We start from the raw sequence: 25,095 nt of genomic DNA, 5'->3' as shown, positions 1-25,095 counted from the left end.
GGAGGCGGGTATGAATGCAAGTCCTGCTGCACGCACCCGGAAGCGGGCACGGCTGCAAGCCCTGCTGCACGCACCCGGAGGCGGGCACGAATGCAAGCCCCGTTGCCCGCACCCGGAGGCGGGCACGGCTGCAAGCCCCGCCGGAGGCACCCGGGGCAGCCCCGCCCCCGCCCCTGCCGGCGCGCTCCCGGGAGCGCAGCATGGGCATAGGGCCGCCCCGCGGCGGGCAGGCCCGCAGGCAGCTGCCGGCAGCCTCGCGCCCCGCCCCGCCCCGCCCCGCCCCGCCCCGCCCCCGCCAGGCGGCCGCGCTTGCTCCCTCGCGCCCGCGGCGGCTGCGGGGATTGGCTGGGGGCGGCCCGTCCCTCCGCCGCCGCGGGTGAAAGGGCGGCCGGGCAGCGGCGGCGGACATGGCGGCGGTGCTGCGCCCGCGGCTGCGGGCGCTGCTGAGGGTGAGAGGCGGGCCGGGAGCGCCGTTTCCTTTCCGGGTTGCCTGCGTGGCGCTGAGCCGTCGGGCCGCTCTGCGGGGCGGTTGGGGGTGCCCCTGCGTGAGGGGCCGGGGCGGGTCCCCCGCTCTTCCGTGAGGGGGTCGCCGGGCGGGTGCTGTCCCCCGTGTGTGGGGTGGGGGGACGGGGACGCGACGACACACGTCCCCGTTTGAACGGCTGGGGCTGTCGGGGTGCCCCCCCCCGGCTGGGTGAGGGGCCCCGGGGGTGTTGCTGCGGCGGTGACAGGTTGGAGGGGGGGAGGGGAGGGGGCCGGGGCCGCCCTGGGCCGGTGGCCGGGGAGGGCGGCGGGGAGCGGAGCTGGCGGGCGGCGGGCTGGGAGGCGGTGGTTGTCATGGAGCGGGGAAAGCGGGGTCCGGGGCTCGGTTGCTGAGGGCTCGCAGCACCCAAGAGTCTGTTCCTTGGTGTATCCCCTCCGTGTGTGGCCAGGAGTGGTGGGGTTTTTTCTTTTTAACTTAATTTTCCGCTGCTGGAGCGGGTTATGTGCTACTCCCTGTTCTGTCCTCTCCCGCTGTTAAGCAGGAGCTTAGGAAAACTCGGGAGTAGAGTGTAGTTTTGTACCATTTTTAGTAGTAAAATCTTAGCTCATAGAAAAAGGCTACTGCTTTGTGAAACTGTGTTGTCTCTTCCCCCCTCCCCCTTTTACCCCGGGTCGTTATGGATCTTTCAGCTGCTACTTAAAGCTTTACTGTGTTTTTTTTATTCTTATTATGTTTCATGAAAATGCAATAAACTCATTACAGAACTATACTCATGTTTTTGGTGAAGATTTTAAACTTCTAGAAAGCCTTATTCCTTAGGCTATGGAGTAACTTCACTGGGGCAGTTGCTACCTTTGCTTCTCTGTGACTTCTACAGAATGTCTTCAAAGAAAGAGGACGTTATTTAGGGTAAGAACAGGCAGCGTTATCGCAGTGTTGTGTAACAGTTGAATGACACTACAACTAGTTTGTACATGGAAAAGTGGTGCAAAATACCTCTGATTGCTTACAATAGGAAGAATTTATAATTTTCTTTTTTCCTGAAAAGGAAAACATGTGGAGGTCTGCAAGTTCCAGTGGAGAAGATCGACTTGCAGAAAATTCTTTCGCTGTGTACCCTTGAGGGTGTGGGATACGTTTCTAGAGAGAAACCTAACCCTATAACAATACTGTAAAGAACTCCTCACATAGCTTTAGGGATTGTGTAAAAGAGGTGGTTTATGTGGCCAGGGCATTTTGAGAAGGAGTTAGAGGGGGGGAAAAAAGGGTGTGCTTCACCCAAGTATTTTCTCCTCAGTAAATATGCATAGCAAACCAGTTTTGCTGCGGAGGTGTATACCAGAGAAGCTTCTTGAAAAGTGAAGAAAAAAGAACTTTGAGAATGATTGGAGACAGTGATTTGGAATTAGCGGACGGCTTGTGCTGTTTGAAGACTTTATTTTTGGTAGCCATGTGGAAGACTACTTCTCTTCCCACTGAATAGTCCATGTCAGTACTTTGGAGCCTTCCTGTGAAAGGCCTACTTTGTCTCCTTCTTTCTAACATCTCAAGGGTATGGTCTGACTGTGTCAGTGTAAATGTTATAGAAATAGTATGTTAGTGACACTGTTGTAAAACAAAATATTTTTATAGCTACCTAATAGCACTTGTGACTTAGGTAACTGAAGTGATTTTTATACCTTAATACCTGTGTATGAAAGTCACCTTCAGGACATCAGTATAATGGAAAAGACTTAATCAAACAAATTTGCATGGGAATTACTTTCATAGATTGTTGTCCTGATTTCAGTTGGGATAGAGTTAATTTTCTTCCTAGTAGCTGGTATAGTGCTGTGTTTTGGATTTAGTATGAGAATAATGTTGATGTGTTAGTTGTTGCTAAGTAGTGCTTACACTAGGCAAGGACTTTTCAGCTTCCCATGCTCTGCCTGGTGCAGAAGCAGCTGGGAGGGGGTACAGCCAGGACAGCTGACCCCAAATGATGAGGGGGCTATTCCGTGCCATATGATGTCATGCTCAGTGTATAAACTGGGGGGAGTTGGCCAGGGAGTAGTGACTGCTGCTTGGGGACTGGCTGGGCATTGGTCAGTGGGTGGTGAGCAATTGCATTGTGTGTTGCTTGTTTTGTATATTCTTTTATCATTGTTGTTGTTATTTTCTCTTCCTCTGCTGTCCTATTGAACTGTCTTTATCTCAACCCATGGGTTTTACTTTTTTCCCAATTCTCTCCCCCATTGTATTGGGGTGGGGGGGAGGGTGAGCAAGTGGCTGTGTGGTGCTTAGTTGCCAACTGGGGTTAAACCACAACAATTCTTCTATATTTTGCTACTGTAGGCAAATAATATAATTGATGTCTTCAAACTTTAATGTGCTTCGAGCTCTCATATTTTTCGCAAGGCGTAGTAGCTAGTGAGTTGTCCTTGACTTCTTTTGCCCCTCTCATGTGGGAATCAATAGAGGACCTGAGAAAGGACAGAACAAAACCATTGAGCTGGGGATTCAAGTAAATGCTGTATTTCTAATCTAGTGCTTAGCACTTCTATTTAGCTTTTATGCAGAACTGGTTCTGATTAGAATATAGCCAAAATCTCTTTTTGAGTGCTTTGCACTTCTGGAGCTGGGAGAAAATCTGATGTTGAAAGAAGGCTGTAGTTACAGAATGAGGATGAGAGAGGGCTTTTGATATTTCATTCTTGAAACTCCTCCGAGAGACCTGTCAGACTGTTTAATGTAGGAGAAAGCTATAAATACTATACATCATGAAATCAACAGTAAACTGCTGATGTGAATTTTTATCGGTGTAGATTACTCTTCTAACCATTGAACTAAATGTATGGGAAGTTTCTCTGCCATCTGTGCCCTCATAAAAATGGCGGGTGCATAGATAACTTAAGTCATGGACATTATCTGTACAGTGGGAGCTCCTTGTTCTCTTCTGTGACATTATTTTTAGCATGTTGTTATTCCAGGAAAATGTTTTTCCCCCTGTTTGAGTGCAGAAGCATTAGGCTGATGGGAAGGCAAGATTGGTATCATCTGCCATTAAGGAAGAAAGTTAAAATGGTCGCCAATCTGGGGAGATGAATGTAGACCTAAACTTCTGGAGTTCAGTGATTGTTTCTAGTATGTAAGCTACAGATTTTAGTATTGACAAGCACTCTTAAAGCATACCATGGGTAGAGACTTCTGGTTTTCTCCTTGTTCCCAGGAGTAGCTGTTTGAATTCTGTAGGCGAAGCATGCTGTGCCACCTACTGTGGGGAAGTCTCAATTCTGGAAGAAAAAGTTAAGAGTTTATTGAAGTTTACATTGAATAAAAAATATCAGTCTTATTCTGAAACACTGTTTGTGTGTTTTAATTTTCTTGTTATTTTGTCTGTCCCAAACTTGAATTGGTGATTCCTGCATGATTGTTACAGTGCTGTGATCTGTCACAGGTGCTGGCCTTACTGGAGCTGTTTAAGCTGCTGCCATGAGAAACTGTTCCAACTTCATGCAGCTGCTAGGTCTTGATCAGGGGCTGTTCCTTTTGGGCTTCTGTCTCCCTCCGACTTGTGCCAGCACTGCTGCTGGAATATCTAAGTGGATAAGCTGGACTGAAATCTGGCTGAGAATGCATTTTTCCCACTCCTTGTGAGTATCTTCTCAGCTGGATGTATTCCCTTGTCTGGGTCACTATGTGACTATACAAACTTTTGGGACTGGCACAAGGGAGAAGGTACTTGGGTGTAGGAATGATTTAGTTTTAGAAAAAATAGCCTTAGGTGGATGGGTGTTTCCTTGCTCGTAGTTTGTGTGCTGTGTTAGCAAATATGAAAACCAGGTTTTCTCTTCTCCCTCTTAGAATTACCAGTGGTTCTCAAGCCTGGTAAGAGTAAAAGAACTGTTATGTATAGTGCAGTATAAGGTTCTGTAAGGTACATCTTTGCAGTTGGCTTCAGGAGGACCTGCTTACAGTTACAAGTGCTTGGCTGTTCAGCACTCTCTGAGAGAATACAAAGGAAGGGAAAGTGCTTCATTAGAGGGGAAAAAACCCCCAACCCAACAGAAGCCTTATGTTTGCTTTTCTGTTTACAAGACTTGTACAATCTTGTATTAATCTACATTTTTCAGCCTTATAGATTAAAATTCTTGCAGATACCTGAAGTTACTGTGCAATAAATATGGAAAAAAATTACATTTTTGTCATTTTTATAATTACTCGGGAATGCTTAGAGCTAATGGGAGATACACTACAAATATAAAGGTTTTATTCTCATGGTGTCTTAAACTTGAATCTCTGAAAGTGCAGGGGCAAAAATCTTAGTAGGATTGCTAGCGGAAGACAGAAGGAAGAGGTAGAATTTATGGCTAGTGAAAATAAGTGTGCTACTCTAGCTGTTACCATTGGACATTGCTTACTGTATTTTCTAGTAATGCTAAAATATATATTCCTTCCTATATGAGACTTCTTAAAGCATATGATGCTTTTCTGGCCTGAAATCTGGAACTCTGCATCTCTATTTCAATGCTGAGACCTTTTTTGCCCAGAAAGCTCAGTATCCATGAGTTATTTACAAGATGACCAGTATGGCAGGGAAATATCTTTCCATGATGAGGGATGTATAAACCTTTAAAAACACACATGTAAGCTGTGTCTAAATAACAAGCTAACTTTCTGTTTTGCTGTTGTGTGCTGTCCTTAAGCCACCTGAAGAGATTTCCTAGGGCTGCCCTGGGTCCCTGGGAGGCAGGTTCTCTGCTAGGCCTCAAAGTGGCAGTGTGCGATGAGCATACTGTTCTATAACTTACTGTGTAGTTTGATTTATATAAAGTTATAAAGTAACTTGTTACAGCTATTTTGGTTTAAGCTCAGTTTGGCTATTGTGCAATTAATGGATAAAGCAGGATGCTTTTTGAAAATACAGTGCTAACACTGTCTGTTTTTTGAGGATGCAGTGGAGGTGGGAAACTCCAAGCCAAACTCGGAAGTCCAGAGTTGAGCTCTCATAAATGAAAAGTCTGTGTTCTTGGGCTTTCAAGAGGCAAAAGCTTTATCAAATTGCAGTAACAAGTCATGACAAAAATAGGTTATACCCGATGACTCTACTGCACTTTCCTAGTTTTACAAGATATGAAAAAGTCACTGGTCAAGCTGAGCCCTGAGATTAAGCGAACTCTTAAACCCTAGTGTATATTGATGCAGAAACATACAAAACCCCACAACCCCTTCTTTCCAAAACTGTGAATTAGAGTTGGAGTTTCACATCTGATTTGAGCAATATGCTTGATTTATTTTAGGAAATTACCCCACATGTATTCAATTCAGGGCTGAACCTGGCTCTAAGTGATTCTAGTGTGTGTGGGAGGAGGTAGTTAAGTTTTTAAACATAGGTGTGTAATTAGGTTAGGCTATTACAAGATTTTTATGTGAAATCTGTCCAATTCTGTAGCGTAAAAACAGAGCTGAGTGTGGCTTAATGCTTTTCCAGTTTTTTTACTTGCTTGGTAACTTTATTCTTTCTGTATAAAAAGTTTAAACAAGGCTTTTTTCAAGATGGCACATGGCTAAGATTCTGAAACTTAATGCTAACTAATTTTCCCATTATAGCCTTTCCTTCCAGTTTCCATCTGTGGCATAACTTTTCTGGCTTCTCATATGCATTCAAAACTAGCTTTGTATAAAAGGTGTTTACAAGAAAGTTCAGAAGCTTTTCCTCCCTTGCCCCCCCCCCCCCCCCCCCCCCCCAGCTAACTGCAAGTATTTAGATTAGCCCCACTGACTCTTAACAAGCATTTTCTTCAATGAATAATATTAAACTTGGTGGAGATTTTTTTGTCCTGTATGACCTTCTTCAGACTACTTATGGTCCCACAAGCATTTCTGTCAATAGCATTTGAGAAGAGAGGGACTCAATCTGCTTAACTGCGTGTATTCTGGAGCAGGAGAGTATACTCTGCTGCTTCTGCTATAGTTATCCTTGCTCCTCCCCCCGACAGGATCTTGATTGCAATACGGTCATGGAAGGTGTAACAGCCCTGCTGTAGACTTGGGATAGTGAGCAGTGGGTAGGTGTGGTTGCAGCTGGCAGAATTTGGTCCTTAACTGTATCTTCCCTCTTTAATGCCTGAAACAGCTTGTACTGTCACATCCTCAGATGAGGGATAATACACCCCTGCAAAAAAAATCTCTGGTGGTTTTGATTCTAGCATGTCAAATGATTTGCATTTCAGGTTGTTATTCTGGATTTTATTTTTGGGGAGTCAAGTGAAAAAGAAGCAAAAAACCCCACCAAAACAAAAAAGTGAGTGGGAGAGACCCCAGTGTGTGAAACAAGGTGGAACAGTTGCTTTCCACTGACTCTTTAGTCCCAGAATAATTAAGAATATCTGAATTGTTCCAGAATAATTAAGTTTATCTGGATTACCTACGACAGTGTATGCTGTGTCTGCCATTAGTGATTGGCATCTAAATGGTTTGTGAAGCTGTAGCAGCTTTTTACTCGTGAACCTCGGGCTGAGCTGGCATGAGGTAGTGTGCTCTAAGGCTTCCTTTAGTTCTCTATTGCAGGATTTGTATTGAAATATATTGTTTTTCCTTTATAACATTATAATATCAGCTGCATTACAAGTGTGATGCCCTTCTTAATCCTGGGCTGATTTCTGCTTTCTGTGGTGCAACATGAAAGGTATCTTCAGGCTAGAGGGCTGCGTAGGGAGTGTTCTCATTCCAGTTACTGTCAGCCACTAGTACTTCAGAGCCAGTATGAGCTTCCAGTAGACTTAAGATAATTGAAAAATTGATAAAACTCTGTGTTTACTACTGTTGTGGAAGGAGCAGCTGAATTATCTAACCTCTTCATATGAACATATACTTCCTTATTGTTTGGTCTCCTTTCTAGTGTAGTCAGTCTTGATAACTTGTAGTCTTTTCTCACAGGAGAGCCTTTACTTTCTACTAAACTTCTTGCTCAGATTTCTGCAACTTCTGAAAAAAATTTGGGCAGAATTGACAGGTTCTGAGTTCTGGCAACTGCCAGATTATTGCTGTTTTGTCCTTCCAACTAGACGATATTTGGTATTAAGGCTTTTTACAGTCTTTTTGATTCTAACTGGGTGAGCAAGTGTAGTTTTCCTGAAGTTGTCTGTATCTGTATTGATGCAACTTTGGTGTGGGATCATTTATCTGTCTGATTATTTTTGTTTATTGTTAACTGCCATTATGTTGTGAAATGACTTGCTTGAGAAGTACCTATCTGAATCTTCTTCTTGATACACTTGCAAACTTGCAAGTGTATCATGTTTTGTTCTCTTTGGAATAGCATATGTATGCTTCCTTTCCTGACATGTCATGCAAAATTGTGAAACTATAGGAGCTAAGTCTTTGTAGAAGTTGGTTCAGAGCAGAAGTCTTGGCAAAAAGGAGAAAAAGGCCTCTGTCCCTAAGACCCCTGTCAGGGGTTGTGGTGGGGAAGACTGGGAGCTGAACTAGCATCTAAAGTCTGTTCTACTTTTGCGCTCCATACTGGCCCAGTCCATTACCTGCTCTATTACCAACAGCTCCCTAGTGGTGAAGGCCTCTCCCCATCCCCAGTGTGCACAGACGCATGCATGCTCTTCTGAGAACTTCTTGGTAGGTATTTCTTGGAATAAGAAGGAAAGAAGATGTTATAGTGGAGAGTTAATTAAAAATCATTTATACCTAAGCTAATGACTTTGTATCTAGAGCTTCTGAATGGGTTTTTGTTACTGTTCGTTGGGTGTGTGCTTTGGGGAGGCCAGATCTTTAAGCTTTCATCCACTTAGTGGGAGAATGGAAGGTTATAGAAGAGTTTCCTCAAGATGTCAGTATATGAACTGTTTTTATCTTACTGGAATACTCTAGCAGGAGGAAAACAGTTAACTGTCTTTCTTCTACAGCATGAAATGCTGCATTCGAGATGGTGCCTTATAACGTCACATAAACTGTATTCGTCTGTGTGTGATCCAAATGAAAAGGTAAGTAGTATGGTGCATGTTTTCTCTTTTATGATTTTACTGTACCACTGACATTTGACTTTTAAAGCTATTCTTTCCCCTGTACTGCTACTAACAATGGTAGTTCTAGTATGACCCCTGTACAATCACTGGTTTAATAGCATGTTTTTCTTCCTTTTTTTAAACCAGAGGAAGTTGCTTTTGCAGTATACTTGTCAAGATTGGATACTACTTCAAGCACATAACTTAAAAGGTTGGATAAGTGATTGTGGCCTTGGGAAAGTTACATACTGGCCTGAACATGTTATAATTATGAAACAACTATTAATATTTTGCATGGTATGGGAGGTATAGGCCTGTTAGATGATCGGATATGGGGGTGAGAACTTTAGAGACTGGATAAAGATGGGCCTTTAAGGCCTGCAGAGAATAATAAATCCTCATCTTGGGAGTTGTGCAGTAGCAATCTCAATTTACAGGTACTAGCCAAGAAAAACTCTTCTTGTGGGAGATTGTCTTGGCATGGCCTCTAAAGTAACACACTTGGAAAAATAATGTGGCTGAAGGTATACTAGTATTGAAGGGCAAGAATGCTGACAATTCAGGACTGATAGGCTTGTCCTTGTACACCAGTGTAGAAGCAATTAACCATTAGTGAAAGTGTTCGAGAACAGGGGAAAACAGTATGTACCTAAAACTGTGGCTTAAAAAGTCTTCTGAAGAAATCTGTATTCTTAAGGTCCTTGCTTAATCAAGGTCCCCTTCCTTTTCTAAAGGCATAGTTATGTTTAGACAATGTAATTGGATATTTGGTTTCTCTTAACTAGGAGCTATGTCATTCCAACCAGTGGCTACTACAGATAGTTTAAGCTCTTTTCTACTTTTTCCCCTTCACTACCTCTTCCACTGTCTTTGTAATGACAAGACTTTCATATCAGACCTTTTTAAGCTAATTAGTGGAAATGACATAAAGAAAAGCTGCATGTTACGTCAAAGCAGATGTGTGGTGTTTTTTTATGTGCCTGACTTGAGACTTGTCTTTAACAGCAGGGGCAAGAGTCCAGTCTCTTCTTGTTAGTGTCTTCATTGCAGAATTAAAAAATTAAAATGAATGTCAAATATTCTTAACATCTTGATACTGAGAGTCTTGTCTTGCACTGTGACCATACTTGATTAATAAAACTACTCTTATATACCAAGAACTAAGTTAATGAAGTATTTGAGCTGTTAAACTTTTCAATGCCAAGTATTTGGGAGCTTTTTTTATTCCACCTCAAGTCTGTATGCCTGAAAAGCTTCAAGCACCTAAGATTCTGAAACTTAAATTCGGGAACAATTTATGTGAGGATGTTGGAGACTTTTCATTTTTTTTCACTGGGTTTTAGGCCAGGTCCCCAGCTAAAAAAGCTCTCCAAACAAATTGCTAGTTTCTGTGGTGTGCTTACAGTATTTGTACCTCTGATAATTGAGCTTGCTTAAGGATGTTTAGTATTTTGAGTGGGGTGTGGGTGTGCTTGTGTACTAGGCAGTAGTATGCATTTGTCAGCAGGTTTGGCTGAATTTACCATGTAAGCTTGCTGCAGCTCTCACCTGGAGGGTTTTATCACTTAATTTCTGTATGCTTTTATCACATGGTAGTATTTTTAAACTGGTCATGTGATGCCAGCTCAGCTCTGGCTTTGAAGAAGTAAATTTGGTCAAGGGCACCTTGAGTATGTTTGTTTGGAGTAGGGGAGCAAACAATATATACCCTGGTCTGTCAACAGCAATTCCTGTTGGGGTTTTGCAGTGTTCCTTCCTCTCCTCCTACACCTGTCTTCCCCTCCCCAAATTAACTAATGACTGGGGGTAACAAACAGTTTTGTTGTTGCAATGGCAATCCTTCCTTTCTCCCAGTCCATATGAAAACCAGCTGTTTGGTGCAGGAGAGGGAGAATAGCTATTGAGTGTCTTAGGGTGTAGTTTGATAAACCTAATCTGGTTTAACTGCAGGCTGTCCCTGAAGGGGAGCGTCCTGCTGGTTCCCTATCCTGTTTTCTGATTTGGAGCATGGGAGGCAGAGCAGCACTGTTCGATTAGTGTGTTGAACTGATGTGTCCTGAAGTTGCATCCCTGCTAGGTCTGATGCATGGAAAGCAGTGGGGGTAAGTGTGTGAAGCAGGATTGTCCCTTTTGGTGGCAACCTGTGTTTACAATCAAGCAGGTGCAGTATCAAAGTGTGCCTGTATATTTAGAAGCAAGGCCAGTGACAGCAATAACCCTTACTCCCAGTAATGAGATTTTTATGCTGAGCAACTCTGCTCTTCCACCACTCTTTCTTAGTGGGAAGCTTTTGTCTGGGGTGTAAGGCTTATTGACTGCTGACAGCTTGTTGTCCCCTTCTTACAGGCATGGTAGGAGTATTGAAGGTATATTTACAGCATGAAGTGCGCTCCAGTGTGAAAGGTGACAGTGAATTTCAGGGGTGTATTAAATTTGATTTGCTGTTCTGTTACGTGTTGGTTGCTACTTAGTATTGAGTGTGTAACAATGTCATGATGGCAATGCAGGGTTTTGCCAGGTTCCTCACATGAGGCTCAGCTACAAGGAGGGGCCAGACTGGTACAACTCAGCAAGTGTGCCTGTACAGAATGGAAGTGTTGGTCTTCTACCCTTCATGCCCTAGGCAGAGAGGAACCTCTTCTCCTTATGATTGGAATGTCTTTTAAAGATCTCCCATGACAGATGAGTATTGTATTCCATGTCATCTGTGCTGGTTAGAGGCACTGACCACAGGTACTGGCTAGCATTCTCCAAGTAGAGGTAAAATCACTAGGTTTAGGTTTTATACAGGCACTTTCCCAAAGCAGGATTGGGAGCTTTCACAGGGGTACTGCACTGGGAGAAGAACAGTGATGGTAACTTCCAACAGAAGGATGGTAACATCGGCATGGGTGTTTGCTCTGTGTCTAGCAGAATGTGGGTGTAAACTTTTAAAACATAATCTTTAGAGTACTGCTGTAATGTGGGGTCTTTCCCTTTGTGTGGTTTTAAAAAAAGCAGAGACCTGGGAAGTATGGTAAGCATGCTTCCTTGGAATATCTTCTGTGCATTAAAAAGCATGCAACTTTAGGCACTTCTAGGGTAGAGGTTGTTGGTGTGTATTTGGCAGTGCTTATGAATGTCTCTTTCCTGGACTTGACTGTCTCGTAGAGCCTCTGTAGAGTTCTAGTTTCTGCAGAGTGCATAAGGAGATCCAGGGAATGCTGGTGTGAATAGTCAACACATTTTTCTTCTGAACCTGTATATGTGTAAAGTAGATCTAGTATAGTATACCTTCTATGCTATGTCATCATTGTTAAATCAGCAGAACCCTTTTAAAAGTAGGTGATCTCAGAGTTACAAGCTCATGGATAAACCAGGGTTTTAGTGGAAGTGGAGGAGAGAAGAACATGTTTCAGGAGGGAGAAAAACTTGTTTTGTTCATTTCTCAAGATCCTTATTGTTCTTTTCCCTTCAGACTTTTGAAAAACTCCTTATTGCCAACAGAGGAGAGATTGCGTGCCGAGTAAGTATGTAATCCTTTAAGAATTAACTACAAAAAGAAAAAACTTAAACTATTGGTATTTTAAATATTGATAATTGTCACTTCTTATGTGGTAGGTCATCAAAACGTGTAAGAAGATGGGGATTAAAACGGTTGCCATACACAGTGATGTCGATGCCAATGCTGTAAGTGCTACTTGATTTCAAATGGTAGATGGGATTCTTGGTAATTCAACAAGACTTGCAATTGTTATGCAGGCTTGTTGATTACCATGGTGGGCGTGTTGGCAATTCTGAAGTATCTTTGTATATGTCCTTTTCCTTTCTGTGTGATTGAAAGGAGGGGAGATACCAAGGGGAGGGAAGATCGGACATGTATTTAGCATGTTTTTTGTGTGAACTCTTCTGTGTTTTGCTTGTGTAAACATTACCTTGCTTTTTCCCTGGTTTAAGCTAGACAGTAACACCTGGTAGATATGTGCACCAAGTGTAAGAGTGGCAGTGAAACTTAAATTTTGTTTTGCTAATGTACACAAAAAAGGCAATGAAAAGTAGATCTTAGGAGATGATATAGAACTAGGTATGAATTGTTCCTCTGCCTGGTAAATTCAACTCATTGCTTCCCACTTTCCAGAGGAATGCCCTCTCCTACCAGGTGTGTTGAACAGGCCCACTGGAGCTGTTCCATTTAATGAGGATATTGAAGTGCCTTGAATATTCAGCAGCATGGCAGGAAGGTGGTAAAATGGCTATTGGGACAAGTAAGGTACTTGTCTAGCTACTTGCCCATTTTCAGGTCTTGTAGTCTCTATTCTAGAGATTTTAGTCATTTCTAATAAGAATAGGAAGATAATTTCCTTTGTGATATAACAGCAGCTGTAGTCATACTTGCATATCCTTGTTGACTAGAGCGAACATCATATTATTTCTTGCCTGCAAGAACTGCTACAGAAGAAAGGACTGGAGGTGCCTCCGTGCCCCAGGATAGTTTTTTGAAATCTGGAAGGGAGTTAAAACCCTGTGTTATGATTTAATAGAAGTCCCTCAGACAAGCTATCAGGAAAAATGTGTATTTTATGCAGGACAGGACTTGTGAATGTAAGTGGTGGGTTGCTCAACATTGAAAAACTGAAGCATGGTTGATGGAATCTGTGAAAGTAGTTAGAACTTAAGTGTTTTCAGAGTTAAGAGAAGGGTGAACACTGGGAGCTTTTGGACTTCGACAGTGCTTTTGTCCGAGTCCTTTTGTGGTTCTATTTCTACATGACCAGCTCAGTTCATATAAATAGGCTATAGGAAGAGCAAGGGACTGAAACTTGATTTTTCTGAGACAGGACAAATGCCCTACTGCTGGATTTCTATGCCAGGTAATTCTTTCTTTCTGAGGTGAATGGAGAGTATACTTGGTCTGGATTTTAACTGGTAGCCATAACTGGGAGGGTATAGTAGCTTGTGGATGCTCAAGGGACTGTGAAACATTCTTAATGGATGGGTGTCAGACATCATGATAAATTCTAATTCTTTCAGAAGCCAAGGGTTAAGTGGATATGCATACAAAATATGTATGATCTATGATCCCTCTGGTAAAACTGAAGCTTGCTGATGGGTACTTGTATTCCATCTTATGTATATGGTATCTGCTGTTAGATAAATGGATTTGCTGTTTAGCAGCACTGCACAGCCTTGTTCGCTGGCATGAATTCATTCTGAAAATAGACTAAAAAAGCTCTTTAAAAAGAAGAAAACATGTCCTTTTGCCAGTCTGTAGTGGACTTGAGAGAACTAATTGGTCTTTTCTCCAGTGTGTCTGGATGGCTCTGTTTATTGTATGGACCCTGCTATGAGCTGGAGAATATGAAAAAATCTGAAAGCAGAAAGTAAAAACCAAGATTGAAGAACAAATGAGGGAATAAGAATGACAGGAAAAAGTACAACTCATGACCTTAGGGAAGGGAGTACAAATAGTGCATTACAAAGAGGAAACTGAAAATATAATAGCTAGTCTGCTTCAATCTACAGTGCTGTCTTAGCTTTAAAATACGAATAGGGTCTTTAATTTGTAATAGTTCATAAGAGAAAGGAGATCCAAGCTAGTATGTCAGAAATGGATTAATATAACAGTTCATAAAGATAACATTAAGTGTGTTAAATGAGACGCTGACATTTTGAGTTCATGGACTAGAGATGAGGCTCTAACAAATGCTGTAAGGGTGAAATAGTGTCTGCTTAGCTCTTTGAATCCTTACTTAAAGACCGATCAAACATATCTGTACAAGGTTAAGCATTAGCTGTGTGCAGTGAAGAAGCTCCAAGTATTTAAAGGAAAATGAGAGAGAGGCTACTTGAAGCACTGTTCTGTGTGCTTAAAATAGGGTAGAAGTATTAAGTCTAAGCAACATATGTATAATTAGACCAAGAAGGTAGCTTATGTCTACCATAAATCCTTTAATAGCTACCTTGGGTGCTTGCACTGGGAAACAGTTTAACTAATGTCATCTGTCTTAATGACTTGGATACCTCTGGTTGTTCATTGTTTGTGGAAATGACCTGGCCATTGCAGTGATGTGTGACTGCCAGTTTGGACAATCATGATAGATGAGTCCAGAGGCCAAATTCTTTGGCTGTGTTACTTACCATGTTTGTCCCATGTTGTTCCTTTGTGTTCAGGTTCCATTAACAGCTATCTTCTTGGCCATACCAGTGGTAGGAAAATCTCAAATGCTCTGAAATCAAACTTGGGAGCTGATGCAACCCACCGAATGAATCTCTGTCCTCATGTAGCTAGGAGAAACCTGTTTGCTTAGTGGTGGGATGCTGTAAGAGTTGTGAATATCCTTTTGATTTTGTGCTTGACAGAATTAAGCAATACATCCCTTGCTCCTTCAAGGCTTGTATTGCAAAGGCAATGAATATCATAGGCAGATGATGGTAGCCATTCGAAGGCAGAAATAAATGTAAAGATAGGTGGTTGAACTAGTTGCTCATCCCAAAGCTGTTTGTCTTGACTAAAAATAATGGGACCTGGTTTTAAGTGACAAGAGTAGGTAAGGATGGTTTACAAAAATATTTTTGATTGAAGTGTTTAGAAAGAGCATTATCGGAGTAGGTAAATTTTTCTGTTTAGAACTTAGAGTAACTTTTGAGATGTAGTAATAGCCCCTTATTATATTAGTTATCTGTGTAGCTACTTGCTGAAATATGGGTAGTCTGATACTCTTAATACAAATTCATTTTTACAAATAACTGCAAAAGGAGGGCAAACCAGACAGTCTGTTACATCCCTCTGGCTTTCCTTTCTATCATACTGGTTGAAAACAGAACTGAAATGGAAGTGAAGCAGGGTTCCTTGAGTGTGCTCACTAAGTATTTAAGGGGAAAAAGACCAATCACAGGTATTGAGCAATTCAGGCTCTTCAGTGATAGTTTCTAGTTTGTTCCCCATCCAGTGTCATATGCATAAATGACCCAAGCAGGCATTTTCACTGGTGCTTGGATAGGAATGGTACACATAGTCTTAAAATCATTGGTCTTTGACTAAAGATACTATAGGACTGGTGAATAATCTTATCCTGTAACCTTATTTTGGAGAAAACTCTTCTGTTGAATATTCAATTTTTCTTTCATTTTTTCAATGTTAAAATTCTCTGAAATCCTTGTGGAGTTTACGACGCTGAATGAAGGTGGTGGGAACAGCTGAAATACATATAGACTTTCAATGAAACTACTTACTTTTTCTTGTTCTTCAGACATGGTTTCTGTGGAACACCATGGCAAATGTCTTGAGTATGCTGTTAGAGCAATATTCATTTTGACATACCTCTCATTAATATATAAAATTAATAACTAGACTGTAACAGTACAAAGAAATTTTCATTTCAAGAAATTAAAACTTTGCTGTTATGAGCAGGAAGCAGCAGAAAGGACTGTTATAAATTGGGAATGTGGCAAAAATTGAACAACCTGCTGAGAGCCAAATAAAACTTACCTGAAGAAGGAGAATACAAAGAACAAAATACTGTTTTGTGCTCTTAATTTGAAAAATGGCCAAAGATCTGAAGGATTTCTATAAGTTAAAACTATTAAGGTGATAGGAAACCTTAACAAAGCTTAAAAGGAGCTGAGTGGCTTTAGAGTGCTTGTGTATTAATGCAAAGTTACAGGTAGCTGGAAATAGTATTAAATGGTATTGGATTACATTTGCCTTTGTGGAGGTGGGAGGGGTTGTGAATTATGAGAAAAATATTATGTGCAAAGTTAGTTATGCTGTGGAAGAGAAGTTGCTGCTTTAACAACTGTCCTGAAATAAAATCCTTGTGGTGGCAGGGGAAAACAGACTGACAAAATGGCTACTGAGACCCCCATACAGCATACAGTTGCTTATGTGGTACTGAGTATGTTGAGAAAAGTAGGTCATAGTGGATGCTTTTTAGGGTCTTGAAAATCCTGGCTAATACTTTTTATTACATCTGTTATTTTTGGGAAAGTGGAGGAAATACATTGTATGCTGTTCAAAATGCTGTTTTTTTTTTAACTTCGGAGTTCAGCTTGCAAAGCACTAATTCTTTACACTTGGATAGGTAAAGTGTGGAAGGACCAGTAGAATTTGGAAATTTTTTTTAATTAAAACATCTGGTGGAGTTATTTTTGGGATGAGAAAACAAGCAAAGAAGCTTTGGCTGAACAAGAGTAATTGTATGTACTTTTTCCCCCTGAACTGATTGGAATAGAGGGTTAAGATGAAAGAGCCTCCTCAACCATAAATGTAACACTGATGGTGCAAACATAGTCAAGGAAAGCTAGAGAACTATTGTAATGCCTAATGTAATCAGCTAAAAGTATGATAAATGAAGAACAAGCTTTCACTAATTGGATCTGAACAAAAGAAGGTATAGCATAAAGCAGTGAATGAGATATAATTTTATTTGGCATTTTTTAACACAGCAGGGATTCTATAGCCATACGAAGCAATGAACTATAAATGACTGAAAAAATCCCATGGGAAAGTAATGTAAACTACTAAAACTTTACAGAGTAGTGGACAGTTAGCTATACTTTAACATAGGCTTTTTTTCTATCAGTCACTTAAGACTTCAGGTGTTATTAAATTGTCTTAAGCATAGACATCTCCCAATAGTCTTAACTTTTGCAGATCATCATCTTATTCTGCTGGATAATATAAAACTAAAAATGATGCAAATGCTTTTATTGATGTAAAAGTAATTGCACAGAATTCAGCTGTTATCCAGAAACCATAGTCTTCTGAGTGACAGAAAATGGAAAAAATCAAATTACCTAGATATGGAAGATCTATATATTCCTTTCCTAACTTTATTTTTTTTAACCTTGGAGTCTGAGGCAGTATTTGAGAAGGAAGTTGGGGGAAAATGTGGTTTAGGGAAACAGCAAAGCTGATTAAGCTTGTATACTTCTATACCAAGTCTGTATTGAGCTAAATGAATTTGAAGAAGTTGAGCTTTTGACTGAAACAATAAAAATTTAGAATTTTGCTGAAGACTTCCCTGTAGCTTAATGGGATGCTGTCAGGTTTTTTTTGTTCTTAAGAAATCTAGTTGGCAAAAATAAACATTGTGGGGGGAATTTGGTGTTTATGTTTTAATCTAAAGAAACCCCTTAATTATATTGAAAAATGGAAGTTTATCCAAAACTGAGTAGTCTTTACTTGTAACTTACGTACAAATGCAGAGGTCTTAAAATTTGTTCAAACTGTCATTTGCTCTTTTTTCTGTTTACTTTAAATATGCAAAGCTTTCTTCCATAACCTGCTATAAAACTAGGAAGTCAGTCATTTTGACAGCTCATTGCCTCCCAACAGCACTTCAGGAGTTTGTGCTCAGATAACCTGAGGACAGATCTAGTTCAAGTACCAAATGAAAAGGAAACTCTAATATTGTAATGCCTTGTTTAAATACATGATTCCCAGACTGTCTAGAGTGTATAGAATGGACTCTTTGCATCCATGTACTGTCTGTAAAAATTCACTCTTTATTAATGGTGGTGTTTCCAAGGCGTGCAGAATAGGAATGTACCAGATCACGCCAAGGAAACATTAGGGTCAGGTTTGCAGTTGGTATTCTGCTCTTCCTTTTACCTTTTGTTTCAAAACCAAGACAGCATGTCACTTGTTTCTTCACAGGAGATGGTGGAGATGATGGAGATGATGTTGTTATCCTGTCCCCTTGCCCTATCAAGTGAACTACTGAACAGTTATGTAAAGCATAAGAGATATAGGTGGTGGCCATCCTGTGAAGGCTCAAATACCTCTGTGGAAGGAGTGTGGTTTTGTTCAAAATTGTATCTTGCTTGCCAAGTGTAGTCTGCTTTTTTTTTAAACTGTATCATTGCTTCTAAGCAGAGTGGCTTGGTGAAGGGTGCTATTGATGAGGAAATAATCAAGTTTGCATTGTCTGTGAGGAGCAATGCAAGCTTGATCTGTAACTTTGAAAGCTGGGGAGCTCATCAGAACTCTTAAAGTCCTAAAGTTTCAGCCTGTTCTCCGAAGACTGGCTCTGCATTTTATTCAGTGATAGGATGATGTCAAATGCCTATATGACTTTTGGAATGGGGACAAACACTTGGACTCCTTTTTTGTAGTTTAATGGCTAAGATGAAATGTTGCTTGTGTTGGATTCCGGTTGAAGCTGTAACTTTGAGTAGGAGAGGAAGGGCGCAGAGTAGAATGCTTTAAGCATGACCTTTTGGGGACAATTCCTTGGGTTCAGCTCCCTCTTTCCAACATGTACTTTCCACCTCCAATCTTTTGACCTTTGTGGGGAGGGTTATTTAATTACCAAGCTGATTTATTTGAAGGATCAATGCCTGGATTAAAATTTGTTTATTGGCATAAAGCTCATTTGGGGGAGGTGGTGGTTATCAGAATGTCTACTGAATTGTCCTGGGGGCATGAAACTGTGGAAGCCCAGTCACAGAAATTAGCTGAGACTTAAGTGTGCAGGTGCTCAGTGCTGTGGAGCATGAAGCAGTGATTCTGTGGGTGCTGATGACCATCTACATCAGTAGGTAGTGTGGAGTAACAGGAGTGCATCTGTAGAGTGAAATGCTTCATGCTGAAGACATGGTGTCCTTACTGCCTGCCTTTTAGCATCTCTGATGGCTTCTAGTCTGGTGCTGTGGACTCTGTCTGCTAGTGGTTTGATGTGCTTGCTGGACTGCATCTTCTGAGTTTTGCCTGGAAGATACCCCGTTCATGTGCTTTGAGACAGCTGTGTGTTGCAGGCAAATGTGTTGTAAGTAGGGATGACTGAGAGTAACTTAAAATGTGCTCCTGATTTGAATTTAAATGCTAGTGTACACTTGCCTGAAGCAGCTCTAACTGCTTGCATGGTACTGCCCTTCTAGGTCCTTTCTTGTTCTAGCACTTTTCTGACCTTGTGCTGAGCTGTTTCAGTGCTCTGAACACACCAGACACCTTACTTGTCAAGGTAGTTAACATTTTTTCCACTGATGTAGTATGCTAAATTAATTCAGGGGAATGCCTGACAGATGCTGGAGCCATGTATGGAAGCAAGATGAGTTGGGAGTAGGTCAGCCATCAGTTAAAACTGACTTCTGTTGCCTTGCTGGCTGCAGGGCTCTACCATTGTTCCCAGAGTTCTGGGGTTTGGAGAGATGTACAGGCATCTGTGATCAACCTTAAAGTCTAGGCAACAGGCTGAGCAGGGCTGAAGTCACTAGGCTTCATGTCTTCTGGAGACTTGCCTCTTTCTTGGGTGGCAGGGGAAGAGCAGGCAGCTCCTTCCTTGGAAGCCATGAGTGTTTGCTGAGAACACTGCTTAAATACTGTCATTGGTGCTCCGGATCAATGGCTCCTGCTGCCATAATGCTGACTCAAACTTACTGTACTTATTACAGTGAATTGCCCCAAGGAACCAAGTGGGTGTACACCTGTTGTAGCCCATTTTGCTTGTGTTAATCTCTAGACCTTTCCAGAGGTGGTGGTGGTGGTGGAAGGTGCTGTATGTAATAATTTTTATGCAATTAAACATTGTCAGCGTGACCAAAAAAGATAGTTATACCGTGTTCCTCTGTAAGAGAGGTGCTGCAGCAGCGTTGTTTCCTGCTGCCTTATCCTCTTGGAGACAAGAACAGAAGAAGGTCCTTGAACCCCTTCTCCTTTGAGGCTTTCTGACTGTCCTATCTTTTTTCCTGACTTCATCCTTTACTTGGTCCTCAGTAGTAACTGTTTCATTGTGCAGATTCACATCTGTTGCTTTGTGATTTATGTTGTCCCACCCATGTTATTTGTTATCAGCTGTGGTTGTGGACACTCAAGGATCATCTGTTTTCAGGCAGTATTTGAGTGATGCTATTTGGTAATACTATCTCATTTCTTGTCTGTGTAGGTGTAAACACCTGTCAGCATGCCCTGGGTTGAATTTCCCTTTACTGTTAGGATGACTTCTAGACAGAGGCGTACCTGAGGCAGATTTTTTATTAATATTTAAGTGCTTGGCAAATGGCTTTTACAACTGATCTAAAACTGTGGTGCCTACTAAGAGTAGTTCTCTCCCGTTCTTACCTTCCTATATTTTGCATACCTGACACTCTTGTTGGCACTACTACATGCACAGCCTGTTGTTAAATGGATCCAGGCTGCTTATCTGAGAAGAGTTTAAAAAAAAAAACAAACAGACAAATGTTGGATCAGTAAGCTGATGTGACTCCCTGTGTAGGTTAATGAATGCTAGAGCTAATGCCATCAGGACATGTGGTTAGGGACCAGGAGAAAGGAGAGTACCTGATTAACCTTTTGAGAGGCAGTGTAGATTTAGTGTCTTAAGTTAGTATGAGCCTGTATCCCTGATATTGGTTTCCTTCCCTGCTCCCTTTTCCCCACATCCCCCAGTGGTGGGGTATGTGATGGGACTACTTGAAGAGCTGGATCAGGAAGTGGAGCCATCTTAAATGGACCTTGTAAGGAGGGTTGCATTTAAAGCCAGATATTCCCTTGATCGTTAGCTCTATACCTCAACAAACAGCTGCAGGGTGTTGTAGGGTCTGTGGCTGACAGGTTGTGGTTCCATGGATGGGTGCCCTTTTTCTAGGGAGGGGTGTTAAACAAGGAACTGAATTACATATGAAGTGTCTGAAAGATGGAAAACCACAAGATTGAAGACGTGAAACAAAGTGAAGGTGTAGGTAGGGAGAAGGAAAGAAATGCAGTGTTTGGGGTATAAGTTACAGGTATGGATGCATATGTCACTTTTATGGGTGGTGGTGTTTTAGGTTGCACTCTTTTCCTTGTTCTTAAAAAGCATCTGTCTTTTACTTGTCTACTTCCAACAAGGTAGCACTGTAATTTAAAAAGGATGAGTCTGAGAGACCCTTTTACTTATTACCACTGAGTTGTCTGTAGGTAGCAACTAGCATCCTTTGATAGTTGTTTTGAACATATGGTGATGGTTGTTTAATTAAGAAAAAAAACCTGAAACAAACCACCAAACCTTAGCTTTATCGTCCCAGCTTGCCTAGTTTGGGGGTGAGGGGGGAATCAAGAGTAGAATCATCATTTAAAGGTCATCTCTGGATAACAAGTTCTTACTGTGAAATTAGTGTGACAAAATTTGTCACATTCAATTTCTTAGAATGAATGGACTCTTCAGAGTAGAATTTGGAGATTATAGGCTTGTGTTAAACTGTTAAACAGACATAAATATAGTTAAATCTAAACTTTATGAAAAAATTCCTCTTAATTCTTAAGCAATTGCTTCATATAAAAATTATTTTTCACTTTCCCTTTTTCTTAGAGACAAGATGCCCTAGATAACTAGACAGTAACTGCCATTTTTCCCCCAGTAGGAAACTTCTGTATTGTTTTTGTTGAATTAGCATGCCTGCATACATATGGATGTTGTCCTACGAGCCAGACTTATGTCTCACAATTAAAATTTTCCCTAAAATGGAGTTTATTACTATGAAGGCCTTGATTGAAACTCTGGTTTCAGTCATAGGTTCACAGGAAGCACTTGTGAGTATGCATGAATGAGCAAGGACTGTGAAAAATCAGATTATGTAGGAGTTGATGTGCATTTATATTCTTGGTAATAGGCCTTAAAATATAAAATGATATGATAAAACTCTTATTCTATTGTGAAACTTTCATGGCTCTGCCAACATGAGTGATAAATACTATGACATACCTGATTTTTAGTTTAGTACATGTTCCTTAGTGTCTGGCTAAAGCTTAATCTTTTAGGTCAGTATAGTCAGCCTTGAAGCCTGATTTCAGGTCTTCATTGGAAATTAATATAGCAATTCTTGTAAATGATAGTGTCAATTTATAAATATTTGAAATTGCTTCTGAAAAGGAGTTTTCTGAAACAGCTTATAGGCCTGGCACTTTCTTGATTATTTTTCAGGATTGATTTACATTCTGAAATATTTAAACAAAAAGTAGCACTGGGTGGTTTGACTGTTTTTTTGATTAAAAAACCAAATAAACAATGATCAAAACCCCCAAAAACAACACAAAAACCCAACCCCAAACCCCCAAAAGCCTCTGTGAAAAAACATCCCTTGCCTCTGTGAATCACATATTTAAGAATTACCAATTAAAATACACATTCATCACATCACACAGTCTTCACAAACTTCACTTACATCAACAAAAAGATTTCCCCACACCAAAATTGAAATAATGTCATCACAACACCAATGAAAAGTGGACAATTTACACACAATCCACCCCTCATCCCTTCACCACAATTACAACAACAAATTCCCCACAATCGTTCTGTTCTTTGCTCTCTAGCTGTGTTCAGTCCATGTTTTGCCTGTTACCTCTCCCAGCTCTTATGCTTGAATTCCTCATGCCCCATGTTGGGCACCAAAAAGGACTGTGGTGGGTTGACCCTGGCTGGATGCCAGATGCTCACCAAGCTGCTCTATCACTCGCCTTCTCAGCTGGACAGGGGGAGAAAAATATGACGAAAGGCTTGTGGGTTGAGATAAAGAAAAGGAGAGCTCATTCACCAATTACTGTCACAGGTAGAACAGACTTGACTTGGGGAAATTAGTTTAATTTATTACCAATCAAATCAGAGTAGGGTAATGAGAAATAAAACTGAATCTTAGAAATACCTTTCCCCAACCCCTCCCTTCTTCCTGGGCTCAACTTCAATCCCAAATTCTCTGCTTCCCCTGCCCCAAGAGGCACAGGGGGATGGGGAATGGGGGTTGTGGTCAGTTCATTGCATGTTGTCTGTGTGCTCTTTCCTCCTCACACTCTTCCCCTGCTCCAGTGTGGGGTCCCTCCCGTGGGAGACAGTCCTTCATGAACTTCTCCAATGTTGGTCCTGCCCATGGGCTGCGGTTCATCACAAACTGCTCTAGTGTGGGTCCTTTCCACAGGGTGCAGTCCTTCAGGAACAGACTGCTCCAGCGTGGGTCCCCCATAGGGTCACAAGTCCTGCCAGCACATCTGTTCCAGCATGGGCTCTGCTCTCCACAGGTCCTGCTGGGAGCCTGCTCCAACATGGGCTTCCCATGGGCTCACAGCCTCCTTTGGGCATCCACCTGCTCCAGTATGGGGTCCTTCGTGGGCTGCAGGTGGATATCTGCTCCACCGTGGACCCCCATGGGCTGCAGGGGGACAGCCTGCCTCACCATGGTCTTCATCACAGGCTGCAGGGGAGTCTCTGCTCCAGCGCCTGGAGCACCTTCTCTCCCCGCTTCTTCACTGCCCTTGGTGTCTAAAGAGTTGTTTCTCTCACATCTTCCTGCTCTTCTCTTCTGGCTGCTGTGGTGCAGCAGTTTTTCCCCTTCTTAAATACTTTATACTAGAGGTGCTACTGCCGTTGCTGATTGGCTCGGCCTTGACCAGCAGTGGGTCCGTCTTGGAGCCGGCTGGCATTGGCTCTGTTGGACTTCGGGGAAGTTTCTATCAGCCTCTCACAGAAGCCACACTTGTAGCCTGCTGCTACCAAAACCTTGCTATGCAAATCCAATACAACCCCCCCCCCCCCCCCCCCAAACCTCACCAAAACCCAACCAAACCAACCATACCTCCCAAATTTTCATATATCTTGTTTAATATAGGGGAAGAATAGTAATCTGAATAGTTGGTGCAAGGTAATAGCTATACTTAGTGGTAACTTGGATTGATAGAGATGCATGTATACTGTTTAGATATAGTACCTTTTCTGGTTTCTGTCTCTGTCTTGCTGTGCTAATCAGGCAATCCTCTGAATTTCACTCCTGGGTGTTAATTTGATGTATGGCATTGCATGAATTCTTGCAGTCCCTTTGTAGCTAGTGTTTAATATCTGCTCCCCTCTTGATCTGTAATGTACAGACCTTGTCAAGTAGGATGCTGGTGGTTCTTAAAGCAAAAATTTTTTTAATATGGGCTTAGCTGTTGACAAACTTGTGACACACTGATTGGTTGTGAAAGCATGTCATCTCCCTTGTTTGCTTTCTGTACTAATGGAACATCACTGTCCAGGAAGCCTGTCTCCAAGATTGACCTTTTATAATTTCGTTCCCATCCTTTCTATTCTGTATGTAGCTTCTTGAAGCATTATGAATGAATCTGAGAAGCAACCATAGATTCAACGTGGCACTGATGGTACCTGTTGGGGGTGGTGAATGATAGTGCTTTGGAAGGGGGGAGTGGGAAAAAGAAAAGGGGGCACAGTTATTTACATCCTTTCTTCCACGTGAGCAGTCTGAGCTGCCTGACTAAAGCTGCTATGTACTTTTCCTTTTTATCTTCAAAGACCCTTTTTCAATAATGCAAAAATCTTAGTCTACACTAATGCCTGCACTAGAAAGCCTGTGAAGAAATCATAAATTTGTTTTGTATCCCTTTGTGTTTTTTTAATCTTAGATTATAATTGGGTACCATAGCTCTCTTTAAGTGCATGCAGCCATCAGTGCAATGAACAAGCATTGAGCTTGGGTCCTACAATAACACAACTGTGGGAGAGAATTGCAGAATCATTTAGGTTGGAAAAGACCTTTAAGACTGAGTCCAACCATAAAGGAATGAGGAATGTGAATGGAAGCTGAGACAACTGTGTTGAATTGCCTACAGAGATCCCAGTTAGTAATGTGGGATGCTGGTGCATGGCCAATGACTGCAGTTGGTTTGTG

The 25,095-nt window shown here is 41.6% G+C and overlaps 1 protein-coding gene across 2 annotated transcripts in view; it reads left to right on the top strand.

The window, feature by feature from the left end:
- The first annotated feature begins 322 nt into the window (after nucleotides 1-322).
- The window catches only part of PCCA (propionyl-CoA carboxylase subunit alpha), a 299,843-nt gene continuing 275,070 nt past the window's right edge, over nucleotides 323-25,095 (top strand). For both annotated transcript variants that reach the window (XM_087757694.1, XM_087757695.1), the window contains exons 1-4: nucleotides 323-449; nucleotides 8,383-8,460; nucleotides 11,939-11,986; nucleotides 12,082-12,150. In XM_087757694.1, coding sequence (XP_087613820.1) covers nucleotides 408-449; nucleotides 8,383-8,460; nucleotides 11,939-11,986; nucleotides 12,082-12,150 — 237 coding nt within the window. In that variant the 5' untranslated portion in view covers nucleotides 323-407. The remainder of the gene's footprint in view (nucleotides 450-8,382; nucleotides 8,461-11,938; nucleotides 11,987-12,081; nucleotides 12,151-25,095) is intronic.

The sequence above is a fragment of the Nipponia nippon genome, unplaced genomic scaffold, assembly GCF_047370975.1.
Source record: "Nipponia nippon isolate SJK-2023a ecotype South Korea unplaced genomic scaffold, ASM4737097v1 scaffold_2, whole genome shotgun sequence".
NCBI classification, from domain to species: Eukaryota; Metazoa; Chordata; class Aves; order Pelecaniformes; family Threskiornithidae; genus Nipponia; species Nipponia nippon.
Note: the sequence above shows the minus strand (reverse complement) of the source record. Positions and strands in the feature narration are given on the sequence as shown.